This window comes from Lutjanus erythropterus, chromosome 19 (assembly GCF_056507025.1).
Source record: "Lutjanus erythropterus isolate fLutEry1 chromosome 19, fLutEry1.hap2, whole genome shotgun sequence".
NCBI classification, from domain to species: domain Eukaryota; kingdom Metazoa; phylum Chordata; class Actinopteri; order Lutjaniformes; family Lutjanidae; genus Lutjanus; species Lutjanus erythropterus.
The window spans coordinates 12,000,548-12,023,832 of NC_139335.1; the positions used below are offsets into that span (position 1 = coordinate 12,000,548).

The window sequence follows — 23,285 nt, forward strand, 5'->3', positions numbered from 1 at the left end:
AACATAAAAAAACAAAATGTTTTAAAAAGAACACAGATTTAATATACATCACACTATACACAGAAATCAAACTACTCACTATGTTATGTGAAGATATGAAGAATGTACATAAAGTGTCATCTCATTATAGACTGTGGTGGTAATAACATGGTCATATCTGGAAGTCCCATCATGCCGTGTTAGCAGCTGAGATTTGTTCCAGCCAAATGAAATGTTCACAGTGTCTGAAGTGAATCTGATCTGCATTTCAATGTTAAATAGCACTCTTCTGTCATTTAATGTCAATGTGAACCACAGTATTTTCATGGTGTATCCTGTTGTGCAGTACGAATAGAGCATGCGTTCAGGGTTGCCTTAATCTCCTGTCAGCCAGAAAAGAAATCTCATGTGTAGAGTATTGACCCGACTCAGCTGAGATTTGAAACTTTGGAAGCCATGGATGACTGACCTCTGACATAAATTCCATTCCTTTGTTACAGTGCAGCTGATCACTGACACTTTATCTTACACACCTCCAGCTTTTAATTCTATTTCTGTCTTATATATTCTTCAAATAACGTTTGTTTTTCTCTTTGTACAGTGTCTGTCTGTTCACACTTTTGTTTGTCCAGTGTGAAAATCAATAAAGTGGACCATGTGATTAAAACGTACTGTCTCCAAAGTCCATATATTGACCTGTCTCATTAGAAATACTGTTTTCTATTGTGATTGTGAGCTTGTAATACAGTTGGAACTCTACTGAAGTGAATGAATAGTAATAATAAATTGCATTTAAGAGGATGCAGGGGTCAACAATAAAGACTGCCCACTTGTGTGGGGCAAGTAAAATACCATGGTGGGCTAGTAAATCTAGCAGCTTAAAAACAACAACAACAAAAAACTATTAAACTACAGAAAAATGAATTACTCATTAAAGTAATGTTTTATGCAAAAATTTCAGAAAAAGTTGTCTTAACTGTAACATCTTTGAATTTTCACTTTATTCTTTGTTGTTATTTGATAACTACTAATGAATAAAACAATTGTATAAGGACAAGTAAAAACCGACTACGTGCAAGTAGATTTCTGACCCACTCGCCCAACCAGACAGGTGAAAAAAACACATTAACGCTGACCCCTAAGTTGTCCTCTGTAAAGAGGTTTGTGACTTTTTGTTGACTAGTAAAATGGAGATGTTTATCTATTTAAATGCTTTTTATATAATGCTTTAAAAAATGTAACTATACTGTGAATTACATAAGTATATGTAAATTAAGAGCAACTTTATTTTAGACTAGGTAATTTTACTTAATACAGATTCTCACAGTTACAGTAGCTGAAAACTGCATTTTCTCTATTTAAGGACACAGAGGCATTTTAATATTACAATATTATCTGTCTTGACATTTCTGAAAAGATATGAAGGAATGAAATGATGATCAGTGCTGCTATAATACAAGATCACTTGCTCATTATAGAGCCTATATATCTCCTAACAGACTTGGCCAAGGTTAACTAGCCTTTAATGTACACGTTATTTATGGTGAAACTAGAGGAGCTGGACCATATGCAGTTAAACACACGTGGTACATACTGTACATACAGAGGGAACATAGGTCTTACTGCCTGGTGGAGAACCTTTCAGTGCTGCGTTGAATTTCACAGATGGAGGATGACATCTCATTTCTGGGTGTGGACGAGTTCTGCGCCTTGTGTGGGGAAATCTTCCTGTCGCCAGTGGTCCTCTGCTGCATTGGTTGTGATCTCAGTTTTTGCAACTCCTGTTTGGAGCAGTTCTGGATACAACATGGTACTAAAGAGTGTCCTCTCTGCTTCAAAGAGAGCCTGGGACTTCCACATAAATCATGTGCAGCACACGGAGAGAGACTGTTTCTCCTCTGTGTGGCTGATCTGGAGCCAGTCTGCTGTATGTGCCACACATCAGGCCTACATGTGAATCACAGAGTGTATCCCATAAAGGAGGCTTTCACAGACCATAAGGTAAGCTGAATAAAAACTCAGTCTTTTCCTCTATTTAAAAGTGTTGAGCATAAATGTTGATATTTACAGGATAATGAGCCTATCAGAAAAAATGTGAGCCCAGATATGGATAAAGGAGAAATTAAAGTGATATCTCGCCCATAAATGAACATTCAGTCATTATCTACTCACCCTCACACTGACTGGAGGTTGGGTTTAGTTTTTCAGTCCACTAAACACTGCTGGAGTTTCACAGGAAAACAGCATTGCAGAATCTAATTTAAGTGAATGGCGGCCAGTTTTCAGATGTTAAAAAACAACCAAAGAGTAAATAAATGAATAAAATGCCTCCATACTGCTCATCTGGTGTAAACCCATTTTATATTTGTATATGTTATATATTGTACATTATCTAAAACAATCAGGATACACATTTATTTTCTGTATGTACCAACAGTGAGAAACACTTTGTGATGTGTGTATCTGTAGTATTCTGTGTTGACATGGTGCAAGTATTTTTATACATGTCTAATATCTTTCTTATGTTGTTCTTTCACATAACTACAAGTAAAAAGAAGTGTAAAAACATATTTCAAATTATTCTAAGAGGCATACATGAGGGGTCCTCAGTATATTTTCTGTCATGTAAGAGGTCCAAAAATGTTGGACATTAAATAATAGACATATAAAACCTGTGCAATCCTGCAATTAAAAATATGTTGTAGAAAACTTCTGTAGAAAGCCTCCCTGCTGCTCCCCATGGACTTTGCAGGTTATGCACTGTAGTTAAAACAACTGTCACCCTCCTCATTATTTGTGTGCCTCTGAATGAGACACCTGCATGCATGCGCGCACACACACACACACACACACACACACACACACACACACACACACACACACACAGATGTAGTAAACATGTAAACCCACACAGCAAAGCAATCCATCTGTCTTTTCCCAATTAATTTCATCTCAACCGTTCAGAGACTATTTTCAGTTTAATAAACTGAAAAACAGAACAGCTTTTCGACCATAACTTCAAATTATATTATGGAAAATTGATACGAGATATCTGAAACACATAAAACTGACGCTAAATAAAACAAATGCATACCAAAAGTAATATCTGTTATATGTCCAGTAACCACATGCAGAGCAACTGGTAATCTGGCAAGGCTTTAGTGTGTATATGTGTGTGTGGGAGGGCTGTTTACTGTTACTATCAATGGCTCTGAACTGCTGCCCCGACACTGGCACAGACACAAATCAAATTCTCACTCTGGCATCTCAACAAGATGGTCACTTATTTGGTCAGGGATCACTCTGGGTGAGTGAGTGGAAATAAAATACTACACTCAAGACCTAGTTACTCTTGTTGGACTATGCACATGTAATGCTGACTTTGTCATGCCCAGTGGTGGAAAAGGTACTGAAAATCTTTATCAGTCCGATTACAACTACTGCTGGTTAAAAATACTCAAAAGGACAAAGTAATGTTCTGAAAAACTACTATGTTTAATGCAATATCAATGGCAGCCATTCAATCAAAAAGGGGTTTCTGTTTCTCCAAATCTTAAATCTATATTACTCCAAACTGTGGTACTGTTCTAGTCAGTGATCACCTCTCCTAACCTGTACCTGATGCAGCAGGGGTTTGTTTTTGTCCGTATGTCATGGTTCTCTCTGGCCTGTCTAGACTTATTAGCTATACATGAAAGGTTTGTAAGTATGAGTGAATTACAGCCTTGAAAAAAATATTAACAAGTACAAGGACTCCAAAAAAGACTTAATTGCAATAATCCGAGTAGTTGTAATTAGTTACTTCCTCCCTTGGTTATGCCTTGCTGTGAAATGAAGGCTTTTAGGAGACTGTAAACATAGAAATACAATAATACCTGACTTTACTGGGCTAAAATATAGCCTAACACCATCGTAAAGATTTCCAAAATGCAGGATAAAGTGAGTAGCTTTATGCTGTCTGTCCTGAATGTTCCAAACAGGTGTTTTTTGATCATTCACAACTTTCCCAGTCTTTTGTTGCTGCTGTCCAAGGTATTTTTGGAATGTGTTGCAGGCCTCATATTCAGAATGAGTGTTATATTTACAAAAAACTGTACAGTTTATCAGTTTGAGCATTACATATCTTGTCTTTGTACTGTATTCAACTGAATATAGGTTGCCAGGGGTTTGCAAATCCTTGCATTCTGTTTCTGATTACATTTTACACAGCATCCCAACTTTTTTGGGACTGGGGTTGTATGCAATAATTGAAGCCTATATGCAGGCCTCTAATGTTTTCTGTTTGGCTTCTATCTATATCTACACACTCATGCTCTATTTTAGGTGCTGCATTGATTCTAGTAAACTAACTCCCACAACAAAATACTGAATTACAGTACCAACAAGGTCATCTTACTGTGAAATACTTTTGGAATTAACAAATTAACCCTCAAGACGACCATGCCACTGTGTGCACACCTTGCTATAAAATACCCTCTATGTTCCCGTAAAACTAAATAAACTGGTTCATGATTAATGCCAGAAAGGAAACTGACTCTACAGTATTTTTAAAAAAACAACCATGTGTCAGTTCTTAAAAAAAATCCAAAGCTAAACTTGGCAGTGGAAGCTGTTCCAGTGGCCTACAGGAGGATATTTCTTTACCCACATAACTTCAGTCCAAATAGGTTACTTCTGTCTATTTATATCCTTGCTCTAAGTCTTATTTTGGACATTGTTTCTCTGTGAACTCTTTCATTGCACTGTGACAGGCTGATTCAATAGACCTCTCAAATGACAAATAACTAAGGTGATCATAGCATGACTATGACATAACTCAAATCAACGGATCATCTTGAGTGCAAATAACCCCTCATCACCATCCCCTCTTCTGTAATCCTCGAGTTACTGAGGCTATTATTCGCTCTGATCTGCACAGATACAGTCTTAAATGCAAAGCCAATTCGTTTTATTCTGAGATCTAGTGTTTATTTGAGAACGCGCAATGTGCGTGCTGAATGCAAGACAGTGTAACACGGGATATGCCTTGGGGAGCTGAGGTATTAACACTTATTTCTGAGGTCAGGTGGGGTTAAGATGAGGGTGCCTTCCAGAGGCGAGGGAGGAGCCTCAGATCCTGCCTTGTCATCAAAGCCCCGTGAGGAAGAATGGCGTCCAGACGTGCTCATCTTGAGGATGACCTTTCCTGTCCAATTTGTGGACACATTCTCAGTCAGCCAGTGGTGCTCACTTGCAGACACAGATTCTGTAAAGCCTGTTTGAAAGACAGCTGGGAGACACAAGGCGGTGAGGATTCACACCACTGTCCTCTGTGCTGGCGCCGCTCCTCCATGGATCAGATAGTGGTCAGCAGTATGCTGGAGAGGTCCTGTGAGTCCTTCAGGGAGGACAGAAGCAAGAATGACCCTTGGGCTTGTAAGGAACATGGAGAAAGGCTCACACTGTTCTGTTTGGAGGACTTAGAACCAATCTGTGGTTTGTGTGGAAAAGCAGCTGTGCACATTGGACACAGGCTTTATCCCATTGGGGAAGGTGCTCATGATTGTAAGGTAGGCAAGTTAAGGTTACAGGGCTGGTCGCACTGGTAGCACATTTTCTTTGTTTGAGCTGCATATCTTCAGCATCAGCTGCTTGGGCAATTTTTTACCTCTAACTGTAGGTGAAACAAACAGTGATGAAACATTTATTCAAATATCCGTCATATTGTTTGTATGCTGAATTTGATATATATCTTCATAGACCAGTAACTAAAGTTGATTAAAATTGATTACAATGGGAAGATAATTCACTTCATTTGTTCATTATAATTGATTGGCCTGACTGGTTACAAACAAAATCTCAAAGGCTGTCCATCATTTAATGAACAGAAGTGCTGCCCTGTACCTGTAATATTTTAATTTACAGCTTGTCAACATTTTGAAAACACATTGTTTGTCCTGTTGTTCACCTGTTTTGACTTTTATTTCCTTACTACCTTTGTGCTTTTCTAAGCCTGATATTCTGATATGTGTGAAGGTGTTTGCAGAGTTCATTAACTTTCTAATAATAGATTTATATTTTTGGTTTGCTGTTGCCATTGGGGTCCCGAGAGGACTGAAACTCGACTCCCACAAGATTTCTGTGACGCCACATTCATTCTACTCGTGCCCTTCTCGGTCTATTAATGTGAAATGAATCTACTGGTTTGCTGGGTCTTACCCCTATCCTTGGCTCTTGGTTCAAAGTTGCATGAACTCATTAGGGGGCATTAGTTCCTTTTCTATAGATTTGTCCTAATTTGATGCTGCTGTATTGTGCGTCTTTGCCTTTACATTAAATAGTGCTATTGACAAGTATGTGACAGCTGAAAGCCCCACGTTGTGCTGACAGCTTGACCACCTGCCAGACCGACCCTGTTTTAAAGTGTTGATGCTCTGTCAATGACTTCGTAGGAGGAACTGAAGAATGCGCTGCTGCCTTTGAAAGAGAAGCTGCAGCTGTACAAGAACGCGAAAACGGCCTGCGAGGAAATGGCAGAACATGTCAAGGTACTGTCAGTTCCATCAGTTCACCATGTTACTTTTAACACACTAGAAAGCTGAGGTGTGGAAGCAATGATTATCCATCAATCACGTCTCTTTCCAGAACCAAGCTGAACATACCGAAGCACAGATCAAAGAGGAATTTCAAGCCCTTCACCATTTCCTGAAAGAGCAGGAGGCGGCCAGACTGTCTGCTTTAAAGGCTGAGCAGGATCAGAAAAATCTGATGATTAACCAGCAGATTGAGGATATGAGCAGTGAAATGATATCCATCTCCAACACCATCAGAATAGCGGAACAGGAGATGAGATCTCATGATATCCCATTTCTTAAGGTAGATAAGACACTGTCACTTCAGACAGTTTACACAACAAAACATAAAGGGACATTTCACCCCAAAATAAAAAAAAAATGCACATTTTTCCCTTGGCCTGTAGTAAGATGTGGTGCTCAAAGCACCAATAAAATAGATTTGAAAAATTCAAAATCAGTGTCTCTTTCAAAAAATCATGACCCAGTGACTCAAGATAAACCCCACACCCTGTGGTAAGCAGTTTCATGTAGAAACTATTTTCTTTCTAGTAGAAAGAAAGTACTGATAGGAATTCTACTGAAGACAGAAAGTAGTTCCTACATGCAACTACTCACAGCAGGATCTGTAGATTACCTTGATTAACTGGGTCATAGTTTTCAAAATCTTTGTATTTTTTTGTGCTTGGAGCACAACGAAGTGAATGTCATTTATGGGGCTTTTCCACTGGCACTTTTGTCCGCACTGTGTCAAACTGTGCTGTGCTAAGTTGCATTTCCATTATCACTTTTATTGTGCCAAGCTGTACCGACTCGCCTCCACAAGCAAGTGTTGCGATACTCAACTCATGTGTGTGCAGGAGAGCAGAGAAAAATGTCTCTAAAACTGTCTGCGACTGTGTGTTCAGCTCTCACTTCTTCAGAAGCTAATCTCTGTGGTTTAATGTTTAGTTTCTCTTCTGTGTTGTGGTTTATATGTTGGAGTAACTGCTGTACTCGTTACTACCGATGAAAACCGAAAATTTCCTGGTTTTACTGCTTCACATAAAAGCTTTTATTGTACAGAACTTACAGAAGGTTCAGTGTTAATTTGCTGTTTTACAGCTGCTCGACTCGAGCTAAGCTGCTTGTTTTCAGTCATGAGACACACCTTCAAGTGAGTAGCCCTGCTGTAATGGAAATGCAAATCCCTGCCATGCTGGGCTAACAGGCCGAGTCAAACCAAGCCAAGCCAGCACATGTATGGAAAAGGGCTATTAGTTCCATTATATTGGAGAGAAGGCAGACATCTGTACGGCATATATCTCCAAAAGGCTGCAACTCACACCAAAAAATGTAGATAGATAAATAGCGCTACAGATTAAAAAGAAAAATATGTATTTTTGATTTTGGAGTGAACTGTCCCTTTAATCAAAAATGGCCATATATTCATATGCTTCTCTTCAATTTTGTTTTCAGAATTACAAGGAAACAATAAAGAAGTAAGTCTCATTGGTACAATAGGATCCACTGAAGCTTAATTTTAGGATTATGAAGCTCTACGGACACAATTCTCAACAACTTACTGCTGAAATATCTTTTCAGAACCTGGAGAACTTCTGTTGATCCACAAATGATTTCTGGCGCTCTGATTGATGTGGCCAAGCACTTGGGCTCCTTGAAATATAAAGTGTGGGAGAAGATGAAGAGTATTATTAAATACAGTGAGTTTCTCAAACAACTAGTCATGTCTTACTGATCTGCTCTTTTCCTGCCACATTCTTAACTATCTCATTTTTTCTCTGAAGATCCTGTGATTCTGGATCCCAACACAGCAGCCAGTTGCTTCATCATCTCAGAGGACCTCACAGTTGTGCAGAACTGTACCCAGATTTTCAAGCTGCCGGACAACCCAGAACGCTTCGACATCAGTGCTGAGATGCTGGCTGCTGAGGGCTACACCTCTGGACGCCACAGCTGGGAGGTGGAGGTGAAAGACAACACCTACTGGGTGGTGGGAGTAGCCAGCGAGTCCATCAACAGGAAAGGCAAGCACGTGCTGACACCAGCAGAGGGATTCTGGTCTATAAGGTTCCGCAACGGAGAGCATAAGGCCTGCACAGCACCATGGGAACCGCTGAACATGACCAAGCATCCAGAGGTGATCAGAATAGTTTTAGACATGGACCGAGGCAAGGTGACCTTTTATGACCCTCGAGAGAGAACACCTCTCTACACCTTTGTAGATGTCATCACACCCAGAGCTTTCCCCTACTTCTGCACCGCCTGCAAGGAGCATCCACTGAAAATCCTTCAAACAAGGATATCCTTGTCAACGGACCAATAGTTTACATTGGAGGCATATTGCCAAACACTGTTTGGTTCAAAGTCCAATGAAAGAAATGAAGCCCTGCTCAGGCTTGTGAAGGTTTGTTAACTTTGTCTTTTGCAAGAGATGACAGAGGAATTTCTGCACTACATTTCCAAGAAAGCAAATGCAAAATGTATCTGAAGTTTTTTTTTTTTTTACATGAATGACATGAAACAAACAGATGTGTTTTAAAATATTTAATCTGAGTTACAACAAAAACAATGTAGTCTGGAGATCTGAAATTGTAAATAGCTTCACAATCTTTGACACCTATATATTACTACACGGATAAGATTTGTTACATCATATGACAGTCACAATGTGTGACTCAGTTTTGCATGACACAGAATCACTCCTGTGAGTTCCACAATCTGAGCTCCTTTCCAAGAAAAGCATAAAAAACTGAAACAGATCTGAAGTTTCATGTAAGGCACATACTACAGTAACAACTTTTGTGTGTTTGCAAACCCGTGCCACTGTTGTTCAGAGGTTCAAATATGACGAGTGAGATTAGTTTTCCATTGCATTAAAAAGACTCTATGGTTAGTGTTGGATCTAGTTGCCACATGTGTTGCATGCTGAAGTCAAAAACTCAGCAGTAACGCCTTAGCTTCACACTCAAGTATTGCTTAAACCTACACTGAATTATTCTCGCAGCATATTATATAAATGGGCATACACCCTGTAACAGATTTTGATGTAATACTACTCCTTGCTCTCCTAACCACATTATTGTAACGTATTTTATTTCAGGTGGGTTGTGGAAGATACCCACTCTATGTGCGGTAATGCTCAAAGGCTTTTTGAGGTGTTCATTTGCTAATTAAAAAGAAGTTATTAAAAAGAGAATAAATGCCCTATTATGCCCTGGTGTGTTACTCATACAGTGTTAAAACGTCATCATCTGTAACAATGCTCTGCCTATGTAAGTAGTCCTCTCAACTCTGTTCCCTGAAAGGTTAAAATCTAGGCAGGTCCTGATCCTGACACCAGCCTGTGCATAAGTTATTCTCTCTCAACAGCATCTGTTTAACTGAGGCACCAAAACTGCCCTGCCGCGGCCTCCATGTCATAGAGACATTCTTCCCTCCGCTATAGCGTTGTAGAGTTCCTCGTCTACAGCGTCGTAACGTGCAGCTCTAGTGTTCAAAAAGTAGATCTGGTCTGTGGTGAGACGTGGGTCGTATCCCTCCCTCTGCAGCCTGGTTTTCTGGATTTTAAATGTACCTATGCAGGAATGCGGAAATGTACAAAATAGATTATTTATCAAAAGGCAATTATGATTTATTGATATGAAATCATCACTAATGGTTATTTTTTTTATGAACTCAGGAGGGATATTAGGACAGTTTACCTGTGGTGTCTACTTGTGGGGAGATACGCAGAAACACGGGACGAGCATATGGAGGCAGACCTCGCTGGACTTTCTGCAAGAAACTGTTGCAGTCAAAACTCCCTGCAGCGTCTGCGATGGCTGCCATGCCTGCCTTACCTTCCACACCTGTTGTGAGACACAGAGATAAATGCTTGTCATGTAGCAAAAACAGTTTAAAAAAAAGAAAAGGAATTAAATGGCCAGTTCACCCCAAATCAAAAATACATATTTTGGCTTGTAGTGCTATTTATACATCTAGATTGTTTTGGTGTGAGTTGGCAAGTTGTGGAGACATCAGCCGTTTCTTCTAGTAGAAAGAAAATTGTCCCTACTTGAAACTACTCACAACAAGGTCTGCTGAATATTTTGATCGCTCATGATGTGATTTCTATTGTGTTTTCCATTATATATCAAGAGAAGACAGACATCTTTATGACTGATATCTCCAGAACTTTGTAACTGACACCAAAACTGTTCCTCTTCAGATTAGTAACAATTATTGTCCCAATGTGACACTGAAAGGAATAAGTATACAAAGTCAACCATCACCTGGCACTGCCACGCCATACACAGCTACATCAGTCTGACCCAAAAGACTGCTGAGTATGCCCTCCACCTCAGTGGTAGAGACATTTTCTCCTCTCCAACGGAATGTGTCCCCGCCACGGTCACGGAAGTACATGTAGCCCAGTTCATCCATCACTAGCACGTCACCTACAGGAGACATTTGGAAAGCAAAATAATTAAAATCCTGGGTCAAAAACGCCATGTTTACTCTTCCAATCAACAATTGTCATTGTTACATACATTATTTCTGACTTTAAGACACTATTTTGGCATTTAGGTAGTCTGTCCACTGTGGCATTATGTTAAACCAGGCATGTCCAAACTGTTCCATAAAGGGCCATGTGGCTGCAGGTTTTCATTCCTACCAAGCCGGAGGACACCAGGCTCGACTCATTTAATCACCTGATTTCAGTCTTCAAACAGCTGATTAGTCGAATCAGGTGTGCTGTAGACTGGTTGGATCAAAAACCTGCAGCCACTCGGCCCTTTATGGAACAGTTTGGACATGCCTGTGTTAAACTAATTACATCGCCAACATGAACATGCATATGGATGACCCTAGTTATTTCAATTTTACCAGCTATAAATATTTATCTTGATGTTGTAAAGACGCATTACACATTTTTAAAATAAGCACTGCAATCTGTGTTCAGTGTTATGATGCAATATGTATTTTTAGAAATACAAAAGATTGGTAACCTGATATATATGCAGAATCATTTTGCTTAAAGACATTGTGAGCTATCTTCTTCCTTGTAGCATCCTGATTAGCATAGCCATCGAAACGCCGTAATGGGTCCTGTTGGTTGATACGTCCCACCAGAAGCCCCGGCTCCCCTGCAAGACATGGCAGAGTCTAATTCAGTGCTTTTGAAAGATGAACACACTCAACAATCACATGCAGCTTCTAGAAGAATCATGATCGTAGTATTAGCATTAGTTACCAGGGCGGCAGGGCACACAGAGCCCCTGGCTGTTGCGAACCAGCTCCATGGTGTCCTCGTCCACCCTCACCAGGCGGATTGGGTACACATTGGGAAGAATGCGACTGTTGAATCCGCAGGCTCCCACCTGGCAGGACACAATCAGCTGAACTCCGATCCAATTCAGATTTTTTCACTGATGTCACATGTAACACTGTGATTACTGACCTTTCCATCCATGTTGGCGATGCTACAGTTACACTCAGTTGCTCCATAGAACTCGCCAATCTGTGCCACCCCAAAACGTTCTGTGAAGGCTTCCCACACACTGGGCCGCAGCCCGTTTCCCACAGCCAGCCGAACTTTGTGACCTTTTTCTGATGGCCGTACAGGTTGAGACAAGAGGTACCGGCAGATTTCCCCGATATACTGCACCACCTACGACGGGAAAGCAGTCTTGTTATTGTGGCAGTATTTGTTCAAAATTAATGCTTTATGGTTATTGATTTTATAAAATCTGGCACTTCTCAGTATTTTCCAAGCAGAAGCTCTTACAGTGCAGTTGTGCTTAATGCAGTCTTCCCAGAAGCGGCTGGCAGAGAATTTCTTCTTCACCACCACAGTGAGTCCGTGGATCAGACACTGACCAACTCCCATGATATTACCTGGTGAGAAGAGACGGCTAACACTTTGGTTATGCGAACCTAGAGTGGAGATCTGTATTCATCAAGAGCTGGAGGCTACCATCACTTACCTGCAGAGTGATAGAGAGGCAGGCAGTCATAGATGATGTCATCAGGGCGCATGCGAAAGGCAAAATATCCAAAAGCAGCAATTCTGTAGTAACTGTTGTGAGAACACAGAAGGGATCGTCAGACAGTGTGTCATTAGCTGTGCAGCACTTGTAATAACTCTGGAAAGTGGTGTTTTCTGTGAGTAACGTACCGACTGTGCACAACAATGGCAGCCTTTGGCAGTCCTGTGGTGCCGGAGGTGTAAATATAAAATAAACGATCTGCAGAAGAAAATTGACAAAGAACAGTGTAAATGATCCCTCTGTGCATACTTGTGTGCACATGACTTGCAAATTAGCATAATTAACACACCAATAATGCCATGTTAGACTATGCTTCTGTAGTCTGTAATTTTAACAGCATCAGCAGTGGAATTAACAGAAAAAATGACTTCTGTTCATTCATCTAAGACAGATTTAACATTGTTCAGTGATATGGTTTGTTTAGTGATTCAGGCATCACACACCTCAACAAATTATACCTACTCCAGACAGCTGCCCAGAGAAAAATGATAATATCTGTCTTGAATTCAAAATGACTCATAACTCTCAATATTCTGCACAGCCAGGAATTCACCTCATCAAGCTTGAGTCACATAATTACTGGGAAGCAATTTCAGTTCAGAAACTAGACAGTAGACTGAGAAAAATGAATTAATGTGGAACAAACACTTGGTGAATTTAGAATAGTGTAAAAACAAAACAAAACAAAGGTTAAGTCTGAATAGAAAACTCATTAACATACAGATTAAGTTTCAACTAGAGGGAGAGTTGAGTTCAGTAAAAGACAAGGCACTCACCGTTCATGCCTTTGGGGGGAACACAAGGTGAAGGAAGATGTCTGGATGCAGAAGCTAAAATTGGGTCCAGGGGTTGAGCACCCAAACTAGCCAGATGTTCTGCACTGAGGTCTCCTGTACAGAACCGTACCATGGACTGGCTCAGGGAGGAACTGATCTCCAACATGGCTGACATTCAGTAAGAATAACAAGAGGGAGACGGGAAGAGAGGTCAGGTAAGGTAAAGCTTTTTAGTTTGAATAAAAACAAATTAAAAAAAAAAAGAATATTGTGAGTAAAATTAAATATATGTTGCTCATTCAATTACCTTTTTTGTATAATGCTAAACTACATATAATAACATTTCTGAAGTCACAATGCCTATTAAACTGACAAAAGATCATCACAGACCTATGGGATGACATTAAGGGAAAAGTAGAGAAAAAAAGTGGACAAGTCTAATTAAATCACACACAAACACACACAAGCAGGACACCACAGAAACCACAGAGACAAAGACGTGACATGTTTGTATTCAAACAGGTAACGAAGAAAATCAACTAACTTCAAAAAGTGATGGCATAGAAGGACTTTTACAGGCCATGTGATCACCGGCTGCATGTCCTGACCACATGACACGTGAAGACAGTCAATGGAACAGTTTATGATCCACACACAAAATGAATATGAAAGTGTCACACCACAGCACAAAATGCTCACATGATGTTACACACAAAATGTTAATCAAACATACAAAGAATTGTTAGAGGGTGATCAGTATTTTAGGATTTTTGCTTCAAATGACAACACAATGATTTGTCCTTTTAAATAAGAGACATTAATAATACAAACCCCAGTTAAAAACATAAATAAAACCAGAATGCACTGATTTGCAAAAAACTTTTCAACTTCTACTCAGTTGAATACAGTGCAAAGACAAGATATTCAATGTTCAAACTGACAGAAGACTAGAAAAGTGGTGGATGCTCAAAAAAGACCTGTTAGGAATGTCTGACTGGCAGGTTAAGAGGTTAACTGGTAACAGGTGACAGTATCATGACTTGGTATTTAAGGGGGATCCTTAAAAGCTTCAGTGCATCACAAGCATGAATGGGATGAGGTTCATCACTCTGTGTGTGGGCAAATAGTCCAACAGTTTACGTCTCAACACAAAACTGCATGGAATTTGGGAATTGCGCCATCTACGATTCATATTATTATTGAAAGACTCAGAGAATCCATCAAATGCCTTTGCTGTTGACCCCCCACATTAAAAACCCACATAATTATATAAAGGATACAACATGGACTCAGGAACACTTCAGAAAACTGTTGTCAGTAAACACAGTTTGTTGCTGCATCTACAAATGCAACTAATGACTTTACCATTCAAAGCAAAAGCCAAATCCAGAAACACTACTGACTTCTCTGGAGAGAGAGTGGAAAAATGTGCTGTGTTCACATTTCAAAATGCTTTTAGAAATCACGGAGGTCATGTCCTTCAGGCTAGTGAGGAAAAGCACCATCCAGGTTGTTATCAGCACTTACTTTGAAAGCCAGCATCTGTGATGGTATGGGGTGTGTTAGTGCCCATGGCATCGCTAATGCTGGAAGGCACAGACTTAGGAGCAGACACAGGTTTAGGAGCAACATATGTTGACATCCAGACAACGTCTTTTTCAGAGATGTCCCTGCTCATTTCAGCAAGACAATGCCAAGACACATTCTGCATGCGTTACAACAGGGTGGCTTTGTAGTAAAAGTGTTCAGGTACTAGACTGACCTGCCTGCAGCCAGACCCGTCTCCCACTGAAAACGAACAAATGCATTATGAAGCAGAAAATCCAACAACGGAGAGCTTGGACTGTTGAGCACTTCAAGTCATATATCAAGCAACAAGAGAGAAAGAGTTTTACAGAGAAAGAAACTTTCAAAGCTTCAACAATTAGTATCCTCAGTTCCCAAACTCTTACTGAGTGTTGTTAAATAAAGAGGTGAAGCAGCACAGAAGTAAACATGCCCCTTTTTAAGAATGTGTTGCAGGTAACTAATTCAGAATGACTATGTATTGGCAAAAAATAATAAAGTTAATCAGTTTGAACATTAAATATCTTGCTTTTTGTATTGTATTCAATTGAATATACGGCAAAAACTTTTTGCAAATCATTGCATTCTGTTTTTATTTACGTTTTGCACAGCGTTGGTGTTAGAATAAGATATTACTAATAGAGAATTTAGATTGTACCCTATCATTGATATAGAATTAACAGCTAAACACATTCTTACCATCTGCAAGCTCAGCTCCGAAAACAATAGCCCGAGACCCTGACACCCCAATACAGTGCAGAAGGGAATCATGGCGGAGGTTGAAGTTGATGAGTGCGGCTTCCACCCCGACCTTGGCGAAGCCGAGCCAAATTGCCACCTGTAACGGCCTGCTTTCAATGAAGAGGGCCACCACATCCCCAGAGACCCATCCCTGACCTCTCGCCCAGTGGGCCACTGCGTTTGACAGCTCGTCCAGCTGTGTGAAGGTCCATGTTTCCCCCGTGGCCTCATAGATCAGTGCTGGTTTATTTGGGTGGAGTTTTACTGTCTGGGCGAATATGGAAGGAACGTTACTTCCGTTCCGCATGTAGCGCCACAAAGCCAGCTTCACTCTCAACAGCACATAAAGGCCACTGGTGAGGTTCAGAGGAAGAAGACAAGAAGAAATTGGGTAAGTTGATATGTAGACCCAGAAGCATTATCAGACCTAAAGATGCACCAATCCACTTTTTTCAGTTCAGATCCATTTCTGATACTTGAATTTGAATATCTGCCATTATTGATACCCTAATGATAAATAAATATACATTTAAAAATACTAGACTACTAGTTAATTAGCTTGCTCTGAAACACTTTGGCTGTGTGTTTTAATTATATGAGGGTGACCAGACATCCAGAAAATTTTTTTAGGCCTGTCCCAAATTTCAAGCAACTGTCTTGAATTCTAAATCCTGTCCTGTTTGTCCCAAAAATGAACCATTATAATGACAGATAATATGAACAAGCTAAAACGAGAGCCGTCTGCATGCTGTGAGACTTGAAGGCAACACAGTAATACTGAAAAATGCTGCACTGAACTTGCTGTGTATTTTGAAGCGCTGCTGAACTGTCGTGAGTAATTAATAACATCATGGAAAGACACGCAACAAGCGGCTGCTGTAAAGAACCATCTTATTCAATTATCAATTAGTCCACATTAATTAGTAAAGCAATTTTTACTCTGAATCAGTTTTACCCTGAGTATTAGTGACATGTTTTCACTTGTCTGTTGCACTGATAAAGCAATCATAAATAATGAATCGTTGGGGTCAATTGACCCGTTTTAAACCAGATGACAGCGAGTGCAGCCTCCTCTGCAAGAAGACACTGTGATAAATAATACCTAACAAAATGTGTTTGTGAGCTCCTGCAGCTCAATGACAATCTTATCTGCTTAATAAAATGACTGGAACATACCAGTCACCTGTGCGTAATTGTTCAGGCATCTTGTAAACAAACACTGTGCTTCATATCATCCTCAGAATCTGTAACGGATCTTCATAATATTAGTAACAAATGATCAGACCATTAGACTGTGGTTAATTACTCTCTGCATTTTAATCCATCTGATGACACATTCACCCCCTACTCCCCTGTCCTGAATTTCATATTTCATATTTATAATTAATGAAAAAAAAAAGGAATCTGGATCAGTTCATGGATTGATAACATCAGCTTGATATGTGACAAGTAAATTACATATACATACATATATTATTATTTAATTATGGCTGTAGCATATGATAAACAAAAACAAAAACAACAACAACAAAAAACAAAAAAACAACATGACGGTATCACTTCAATTTCCAGGTCCTAAAATTTCATGGTAAATAGATGGTAATTACCAAGCAATATATTTGAAATTTCTCTTAATTTACCCACAAATTACTTTTACATTTCATGGCAATTATGTGATAATTCAAAAGTGTTTTCATGCAAGTAAGTGGAAATTACCAATTCATATATTTGAATTTTCTTAAAAAAACAAACAAACAAAAAAACAAACAAACACGCGCTTGGCCATTTTGTGATTCCAGTATTATTTTGATTAACTGTGCAGTCCTGTATTTAACTTACTTGAGGTCTCTCTTGGCGGTGCGCGCTGCAATGTAGAAGTATTTCCAGGTTCTTGTGCCCATATACACCCCAAGGCCTGCTGCCAGACTCCAGGACCAGGACACCCCAAAGAGACGCAGCAGTCCCATGGACCCCAGAGAGGCTGACACACTCGCCGCATTGTGCATTCTTGCCATGAAGGAAATGGACAAAGATCAGCTTACATGATAGCCCACATTTGTTTCACACAGGAAGTGGAGTAACTGCAATCCAGGCTGGTACACACAAATACTGCATACACAGGCCTACAATAAACTTTTCTTTAGGTGCATAAAGTATATAAAAGCCCTGAGCAGGGATAAAGTTATCACACATCTGTCAGCTCACAATGAAACATCACACATGAACAGACATAACATGAAGAATCACAATCAGCACAGAATCTGTTTACATACATAACCCTGCATGCACTTCACTTAACCAACCTGTGAGTCAACCGACTGAAGCGATGTCACCTTTCACCCGATAACCCCGCCGCCGGTCGGCAAAACTTGTTAGACTACTTGTACTGTCGCGGGAACTCCTGAGGAATCAAATCTTCCTCCGGGTGATGGGAGCGTCGAGAAGATGACCAACGGAGCGTTTATTGAGAAACCAGTAGTTTGTAAGTGTTATCACAGTTTTACAGTTCACTACTCGTCAGCGCGGCTGTTGTTAGCCTAAATAGTTTAGCCTACATCTAAACGATATTTGGAAATTTGTCAAACGTACGCGAGCGAGTCCTGCAGCCTCGTATCTACGGTGGACAGCTCATAATTTGTGCCCGACGCTCAAAAGTGACCGAAATCAGAATGAGAGCAGTGAATCCACCATCTATGAGTGAATCAGGCTATTTTCTGGACTCCATATTGAATAGAGTCGTTGCCAAAGAAGCACCGCCCACTCCGGGTGTGATCCCTCTTCAGCGGCTCAGCCATTGGTCAAACTCGACGCTTGTCAAGGTTTTCTCAATTTTGATTGGACTACACTCCCCCGGCCCCAAAGCCCAACCACCAGATTTGCAGGTGGTTGCTATTGATAGTAGCACCGGCACAGACTACTAACTAAATACTGTGAAATGATGTGAAAGTCTGTTTCCATCCCACATTCACACCGCTGCCCTGAAGACTTTTGGCTCGCCGAATGTGGCCTCCACTGCGAACGCCTGTTGAAAATAACACTGTAAAGTTTACATTCCTACATATTTCACAACCACAGGTGGGAAGTAGCTTAATAACTACTCAGGTAATTATAATTAAACCACATTTAGGTACTTTTATGTAATTTTACTTGTACTTAGAGGAGCAATATGTAGTAGTTGCACATGCGAAAAATGAGTACAGTGGTCAACTTAATTTATTTCCCTGATCTTGTTGTGGTCATTTTATGATTTGTTACAGTAAATATATCACAGGTGTCTCCTTTAAGTATGCATTGCACTGCATGATTTATGTAGTTCATTTCAAAATCACAGTTGAGTGCTGAGTGGGCCTCCAGTTTGAAATAATATCCAAACCTTTCATCTGAATATTTGCAGCCAATAAGGCTATCCAATCACAAACAGGCCAATAAAAAACATGACATACACATGAGGAATTGTAGTAGCAGGCAGAGGTGACAGTGACCGTGCATGAACTGGGAGTAACTTAGACTGAAGATTTGGAGAAAGAATGGCTGCTACTTATTATATATTAAACATCAGCAGTTAAAACGTAACTAATACTCTGAGTTGTTTTTGAGGAGAATACTTTGTACTTTTACTTAAATATTTTTTAACACCAGTAGTTTAAAATTTCAACAATGTAACAGTACTTCTACTTGAGTACAGATTTTAAGAGCTCTTTCCATCACTGTTCACAACACACATAAATAATTTATTTGAGTCCATAAAAGAAAAAGTCCAAGAGCAACATGGTCATTGCAGACTGAGAGCCCGCCTGTTACGTGTGTCTGCACAGGAGCTATTTCTTGTCGATGTGGGTCTCGTGTAGAAAGCAGGGCAAACTTTGAAAAGCACTGCCCTCCTCAGTAAGATGTAAACCCATGGGTCCAAGATCTGATTCCAGGACGCCATTCGTAAGCTCAGAAGAATGAACTCTTTCTCATGGGCTGAAGGTTCATCGCTTTGGTTGAAGCGTATCACAAGAATGTGAATCTATAATGAGACACACAGAATCATTCATTAGGTGTAGCTATGACTTTATCAACAATATTCTCAAAAATTTCTGACCATTAAAGTTGAAAATGGAAACAAATTCTGCAATGTAAAAGAGTACTTACAAGAAAAGGGCCCCAGCATACACAGGAAGCTGCAGTGATCACTGCCAGTTGCACCATCATCTCCACATCCAATGAACAAAACAAGGAGGTAAACGATGCGGATGAAGCAGAACGAGTACGGCAGGCTGTTGATTTTGTATTGACATTGGCGGACTTTCTTCTGGCCTGCAGCAACGCCAGACCACTCAGGATGTTGCAGACAACAGAAAGTGCGAGCGCAGTGAGGCCCAGGCAGGCGAAAGACAAAACCAAATTGCTGTCAGCTGTAGAATTTGAACCGTGGATAGGCAAGAAACACCATGTCCCGGGATACTGGATGGTGTAAGTCCCCACAGAAAAAAAAGGTAGAACTGCCAGAGCAAGTGCAAAAGAGGACAGAAACAACACAATTCGCCGCGCATGAGCCACCGTGATCGTAGCAGCGTGGAAAAAGGGCTGGGCGATGGCCACATAGCGCTCCACTGCCATGGCACAGCCCAACAGTAAAGGGCATAAGCCAAAAAACACCATACTTGCCCCAAAGATCTGACAAAATTCCTTAATGGACTTTCCACACTGTGTTTTATACCTCAGATCTATGTGCCGATACAGAGCAAAGGCACCAGGGATCAGATGACTCCCCAGGTCAGCTGAAAGCAAAGCCACTGTTAGCAACAGAAATGGTGCTCTGGATTTGCGGCGATATCGGACACGGGCCAAGATGCCCAGAGCTGTGAAGTTGGAGATGGCACCAAAAATCATAATGAAGCAGGTCATGCTTAAATCTGGAGATTGGACAGATGCTCCGCTGCTACTGTTCAGACAGGTACTAGGTTGCTCAGAGGAGTTGATGGTCAGGTTCTGGGGCAGGATGGACGGTGCAGAAGAGGCAGAAAATGAAGTCATGAGTGCAGAGGGGGTCCTCATCTTCACTGTCATCTACAGAGAATTACAGGCAAAGTTAGAATAGTTCCATCACTTCAAGGTGATATTTTTTATTAGCCTATGTTTTATTGCCATCCTGTTCTGCTGTCTAAAAGGCATCTCAAGTAATTCATGGACAGCATGGATCTGCTGTTGAAACATGGAGGTTCATCTCTCTGAAAGAGACTGAAGATATAAATAGCTAATTCCCTGGTAAGAAAAACACAATGATTCTTATTGTCAGGTGATTATATACTAATGAAAACATACTTATGATTATTATATTCCATTCCTGCCATATTCTGCCAATGGATCCCTGTAAATCTGACACAATGGACCTTAAAATGCAGAATGGTTCTAATGAATGCTATGATATGTGCTTCACTGGGTCAATTGGCCTGCCAGTGACACTTGGGATTTAGACCTTAATTAGAAGAGCTCCTGCCCAGGCAATAATGAAGAGGAGTGGATGAAATCCTGCCAGAGCCCTTTTCACATGCCACAAGTGCTTGCTTGGAATACACGAATAGATGCATTCCAACAAACGCAAACTTTTTTTTCTCCATCAAAAGGGTATTTCTATTACAAATTGTAAAATTGATTTGTACTTTGAAGTGTTCATGGAAAATGCATATGAAAGATCAGTGTCCAGCATTGTGTTTGTTGCAGTGGGCCTTATTCGGAGGATATTTTAATGATTGTGCGGGGTGTTTTTGTTTTCCTTACAATAAACACTAACAGGGGAGGAAAATATTGTTTTTTTGTTTGCCCCAGCTAAGTGGATGCCCTGAGAGGAGGGTTAACAAACTTTCAACCAACTTCACTGGCAATGTGGTGTGGAAATGTAGGGAACTTTTGTCACTTCTGCTGCTTTTATGTGGTTGGTTTGCATAACAGGCTCTCAGGCCAGACATTGTGTATGCCTGTTTCACAAAATGTTCTTCTTTGCAACACATTTTCTCTCCACTCTTTGAATCTCCTACCTGCCATAAACCTACCCTTGCTCATTTATGTTTTACACTCTGTGGAAGCTCGCCTTTTCTGCTCCACAACTCTTCGATGGGCTGTTTCCCCCAACTCATTACTCCATTTCAGCTGCTAGTATTTTGCTTTTGGCTGAACTGTCATGATGCCGTAAGTGTGCCTCACTGTGTGTGTGTCCATGCTGCAAAGACAGAGCGGATGGTTTTCAAAATGTGGGATACTGTCTCCTCTTTTTTGAGCATATCACATGGACCACACCAAAAGAGAAAGTAAATTTAAGGATAATTTTGGAAACAACAGTCCCGTGTTTGTTTTGCCACTTGATATTTGATGTCATTAAACTTTAATAACCTGCAGGAAGAGTCAATTTGCATAAGTAATTTTCTTCCCATTGTGATACATCATGCATCAAACACTAGGCTTGACATTTGTAACAGGTTAATGGACTCCCATTCTTCAGAATGATTTTAATCTCAGCAATAATGTGCTCAGACTGAGGCATGGATGGAAATTTTTGAAGAGCACTCCAATGAAAAAAAAAAGGTTCCATGAGCTGACATACCATTATAAAAGAAGACAAGAAGAAAGTCAAAACTGCAGCTAAATTTGATCTGGTTCTTTTCAGTCTTCTGGTATGATAGCATGATCAATGGAATCCTTTGAATCTGAATAGCTGACTGCTTTGTTAGCAACCTCCGCATAGACTGTTAAGGTTACAGCCCTCCAAAGATTAAAAAGGAGCACTTGGAGCTTCAAAGTAAATGAATAAACTCTGCTGCTTCTCCTTGTGTCAACACCCGTAACTTACGGCTGATCAAGCAGTCCATTTCTTTGATCTGATGTTTTTTTTTTTTTTTCTCACAAATTATTTTTTTATTTATTATTAATTATTTGTACCCTCTCTGTCGTACTTCATCAATAGTCCATGTAGGGACACAGAGAAAAGCAATTTCCTGAAAGTCTGAGGAAATTACAGAGGAACTGTATGATTAAAAGGAAAACTATTCAAGATGTTATCATAAAAAGAAAGTTTTCTCATCAACTTTACCATTAAAAACTCTTCAGACATACACTGGATACGGCATCTTTTCTAAAATATTATACTTACGTTTGTTTTAATCTTGTTTAATTCTTCATTTCGTGAATGCTGCACTCTTTAAACAATGCCCAGCTGATTTCGCAGGCAGTGCCTCCCCTGCATTCTCCATGTCTTAATCAGAACGCATGGATCTTCTCATATGTCTCATTCATAATGAATGAGGATTATAGATTAAAATCAATGAGAAACTTTATCTTTTTAGAGAGCCAACTCTTTACTCAAGCACTGGTCTTATTTATTATATTTTGCATATATTTCAGCTTTACTTTGATTAATTTGCTACCAGAGAAGATGCTCATTTAATGGTTTTGAATAATAAATGAGACTTACCTTCAGATGACTCCAGATGAACTCTGGATTTTTTAGGATTGTTCAGAATAAGTGAGAGGACAAATGTGTCTCTCGTCTGCAGATCTGCCTGATTTGAAACCTTCTGTTATCACTACATGATTCACAATCCTTGGCTCTTGTTCTGCTCCTGTTCTTCCCCTCTGCCTCTCTGGCAGTCTCTCTTTCT

The 23,285-nt window shown here is 40.1% G+C and overlaps 3 protein-coding genes across 4 annotated transcripts; 1 reads left to right on the forward strand and 2 right to left on the reverse strand.

Moving 5' to 3' along the window:
• Positions 1 to 1,626: 1,626 nt before the first annotated feature.
• On the forward strand, positions 1,627 to 9,738 carry trim35-13 (tripartite motif containing 35-13). Of its 2 annotated transcripts, none has more exons than XM_084743459.1 (6): positions 1,627 to 1,980; positions 6,411 to 6,506; positions 6,604 to 6,834; positions 7,989 to 8,011; positions 8,115 to 8,233; positions 8,318 to 9,738. In XM_084743459.1, the coding sequence occupies exons 1-6, from the start codon at positions 1,645 to 1,647 to the stop codon at positions 8,854 to 8,856; spliced, it is 1,344 nt and encodes a 447-aa protein (XP_084599585.1). In that variant the 5' UTR covers positions 1,627 to 1,644; the 3' UTR covers positions 8,857 to 9,738. The 2 variants fall into 2 exon arrangements, with proteins under 2 accessions (XP_084599585.1, XP_084599584.1); XM_084743458.1 differs by lacking the exon at positions 1,627 to 1,980 and adding an exon at positions 4,052 to 5,528.
• Positions 9,063 to 18,414, reverse strand: slc27a1a (solute carrier family 27 member 1a). Its single transcript, XM_084743457.1, has 13 exons — positions 17,949 to 18,414; positions 17,485 to 17,652; positions 15,604 to 15,998; positions 13,339 to 13,506; positions 12,691 to 12,760; positions 12,500 to 12,591; positions 12,301 to 12,410; positions 11,974 to 12,183; positions 11,767 to 11,893; positions 11,522 to 11,659; positions 10,805 to 10,969; positions 10,235 to 10,381; positions 9,063 to 10,107 (listed from the first exon to the last, which is right to left on the reverse strand). The coding sequence occupies exons 2-13, from the start codon at positions 17,649 to 17,651 to the stop codon at positions 9,950 to 9,952; spliced, it is 1,947 nt and encodes a 648-aa protein (XP_084599583.1). The 5' UTR covers position 17,652; positions 17,949 to 18,414; the 3' UTR covers positions 9,063 to 9,949.
• A 763-nt stretch (positions 18,415 to 19,177) lies between these two features.
• Positions 19,178 to 23,285, reverse strand: ptger1c (prostaglandin E receptor 1c (subtype EP1)). Its single transcript, XM_084744462.1, has 3 exons — positions 23,099 to 23,285; positions 19,783 to 20,700; positions 19,178 to 19,657 (listed from the first exon to the last, which is right to left on the reverse strand). Exons 2-3 carry the CDS (start codon positions 20,698 to 20,700, stop codon positions 19,418 to 19,420), a joined length of 1,158 nt encoding a protein of 385 aa, XP_084600588.1. The 5' UTR covers positions 23,099 to 23,285; the 3' UTR covers positions 19,178 to 19,417.

What these genes read in the sequence shown, in the direction of transcription:
- slc27a1a (XM_084743457.1), bottom strand. Translation starts at nt 17,651, where the DNA reads ATGCACAATGCGGCGAGTGTGTCAGCCTCTCTGGGGTCCATGGGACTG. An exon ending in ACCGCCAAGAGAGACCTCAA is followed by an intron (nt 15,999 to 17,484) that starts GTAAGTTAAATA and finishes GAACCTCACCAG; the next exon opens with TGGCCTTTATGTGCTGTTGA. An exon ending in CTGTGTGCCCTGCCGCCCTG is followed by an intron (nt 11,660 to 11,766) that starts GTAACTAATGCT and finishes CATGTCTTGCAG; the next exon opens with GGGAGCCGGGGCTTCTGGTG.
- trim35-13 (XM_084743458.1), top strand. Translation starts at nt 5,127, where the DNA reads ATGGCGTCCAGACGTGCTCATCTTGAGGATGACCTTTCCTGTCCAATT. An exon ending in AAGGTGCTCATGATTGTAAG is followed by an intron (nt 5,529 to 6,410) that starts GTAGGCAAGTTA and finishes ATGACTTCGTAG; the next exon opens with GAGGAACTGAAGAATGCGCT. An exon ending in TACAAGGAAACAATAAAGAA is followed by an intron (nt 8,012 to 8,114) that starts GTAAGTCTCATT and finishes ATATCTTTTCAG; the next exon opens with AACCTGGAGAACTTCTGTTG.
- ptger1c (XM_084744462.1), bottom strand. Translation starts at nt 20,700, where the DNA reads ATGACAGTGAAGATGAGGACCCCCTCTGCACTCATGACTTCATTTTCT. An exon ending in TATGCTGGGGCCCTTTTCTT is followed by an intron (nt 19,658 to 19,782) that starts GTAAGTACTCTT and finishes GTCTCATTATAG; the next exon opens with ATTCACATTCTTGTGATACG.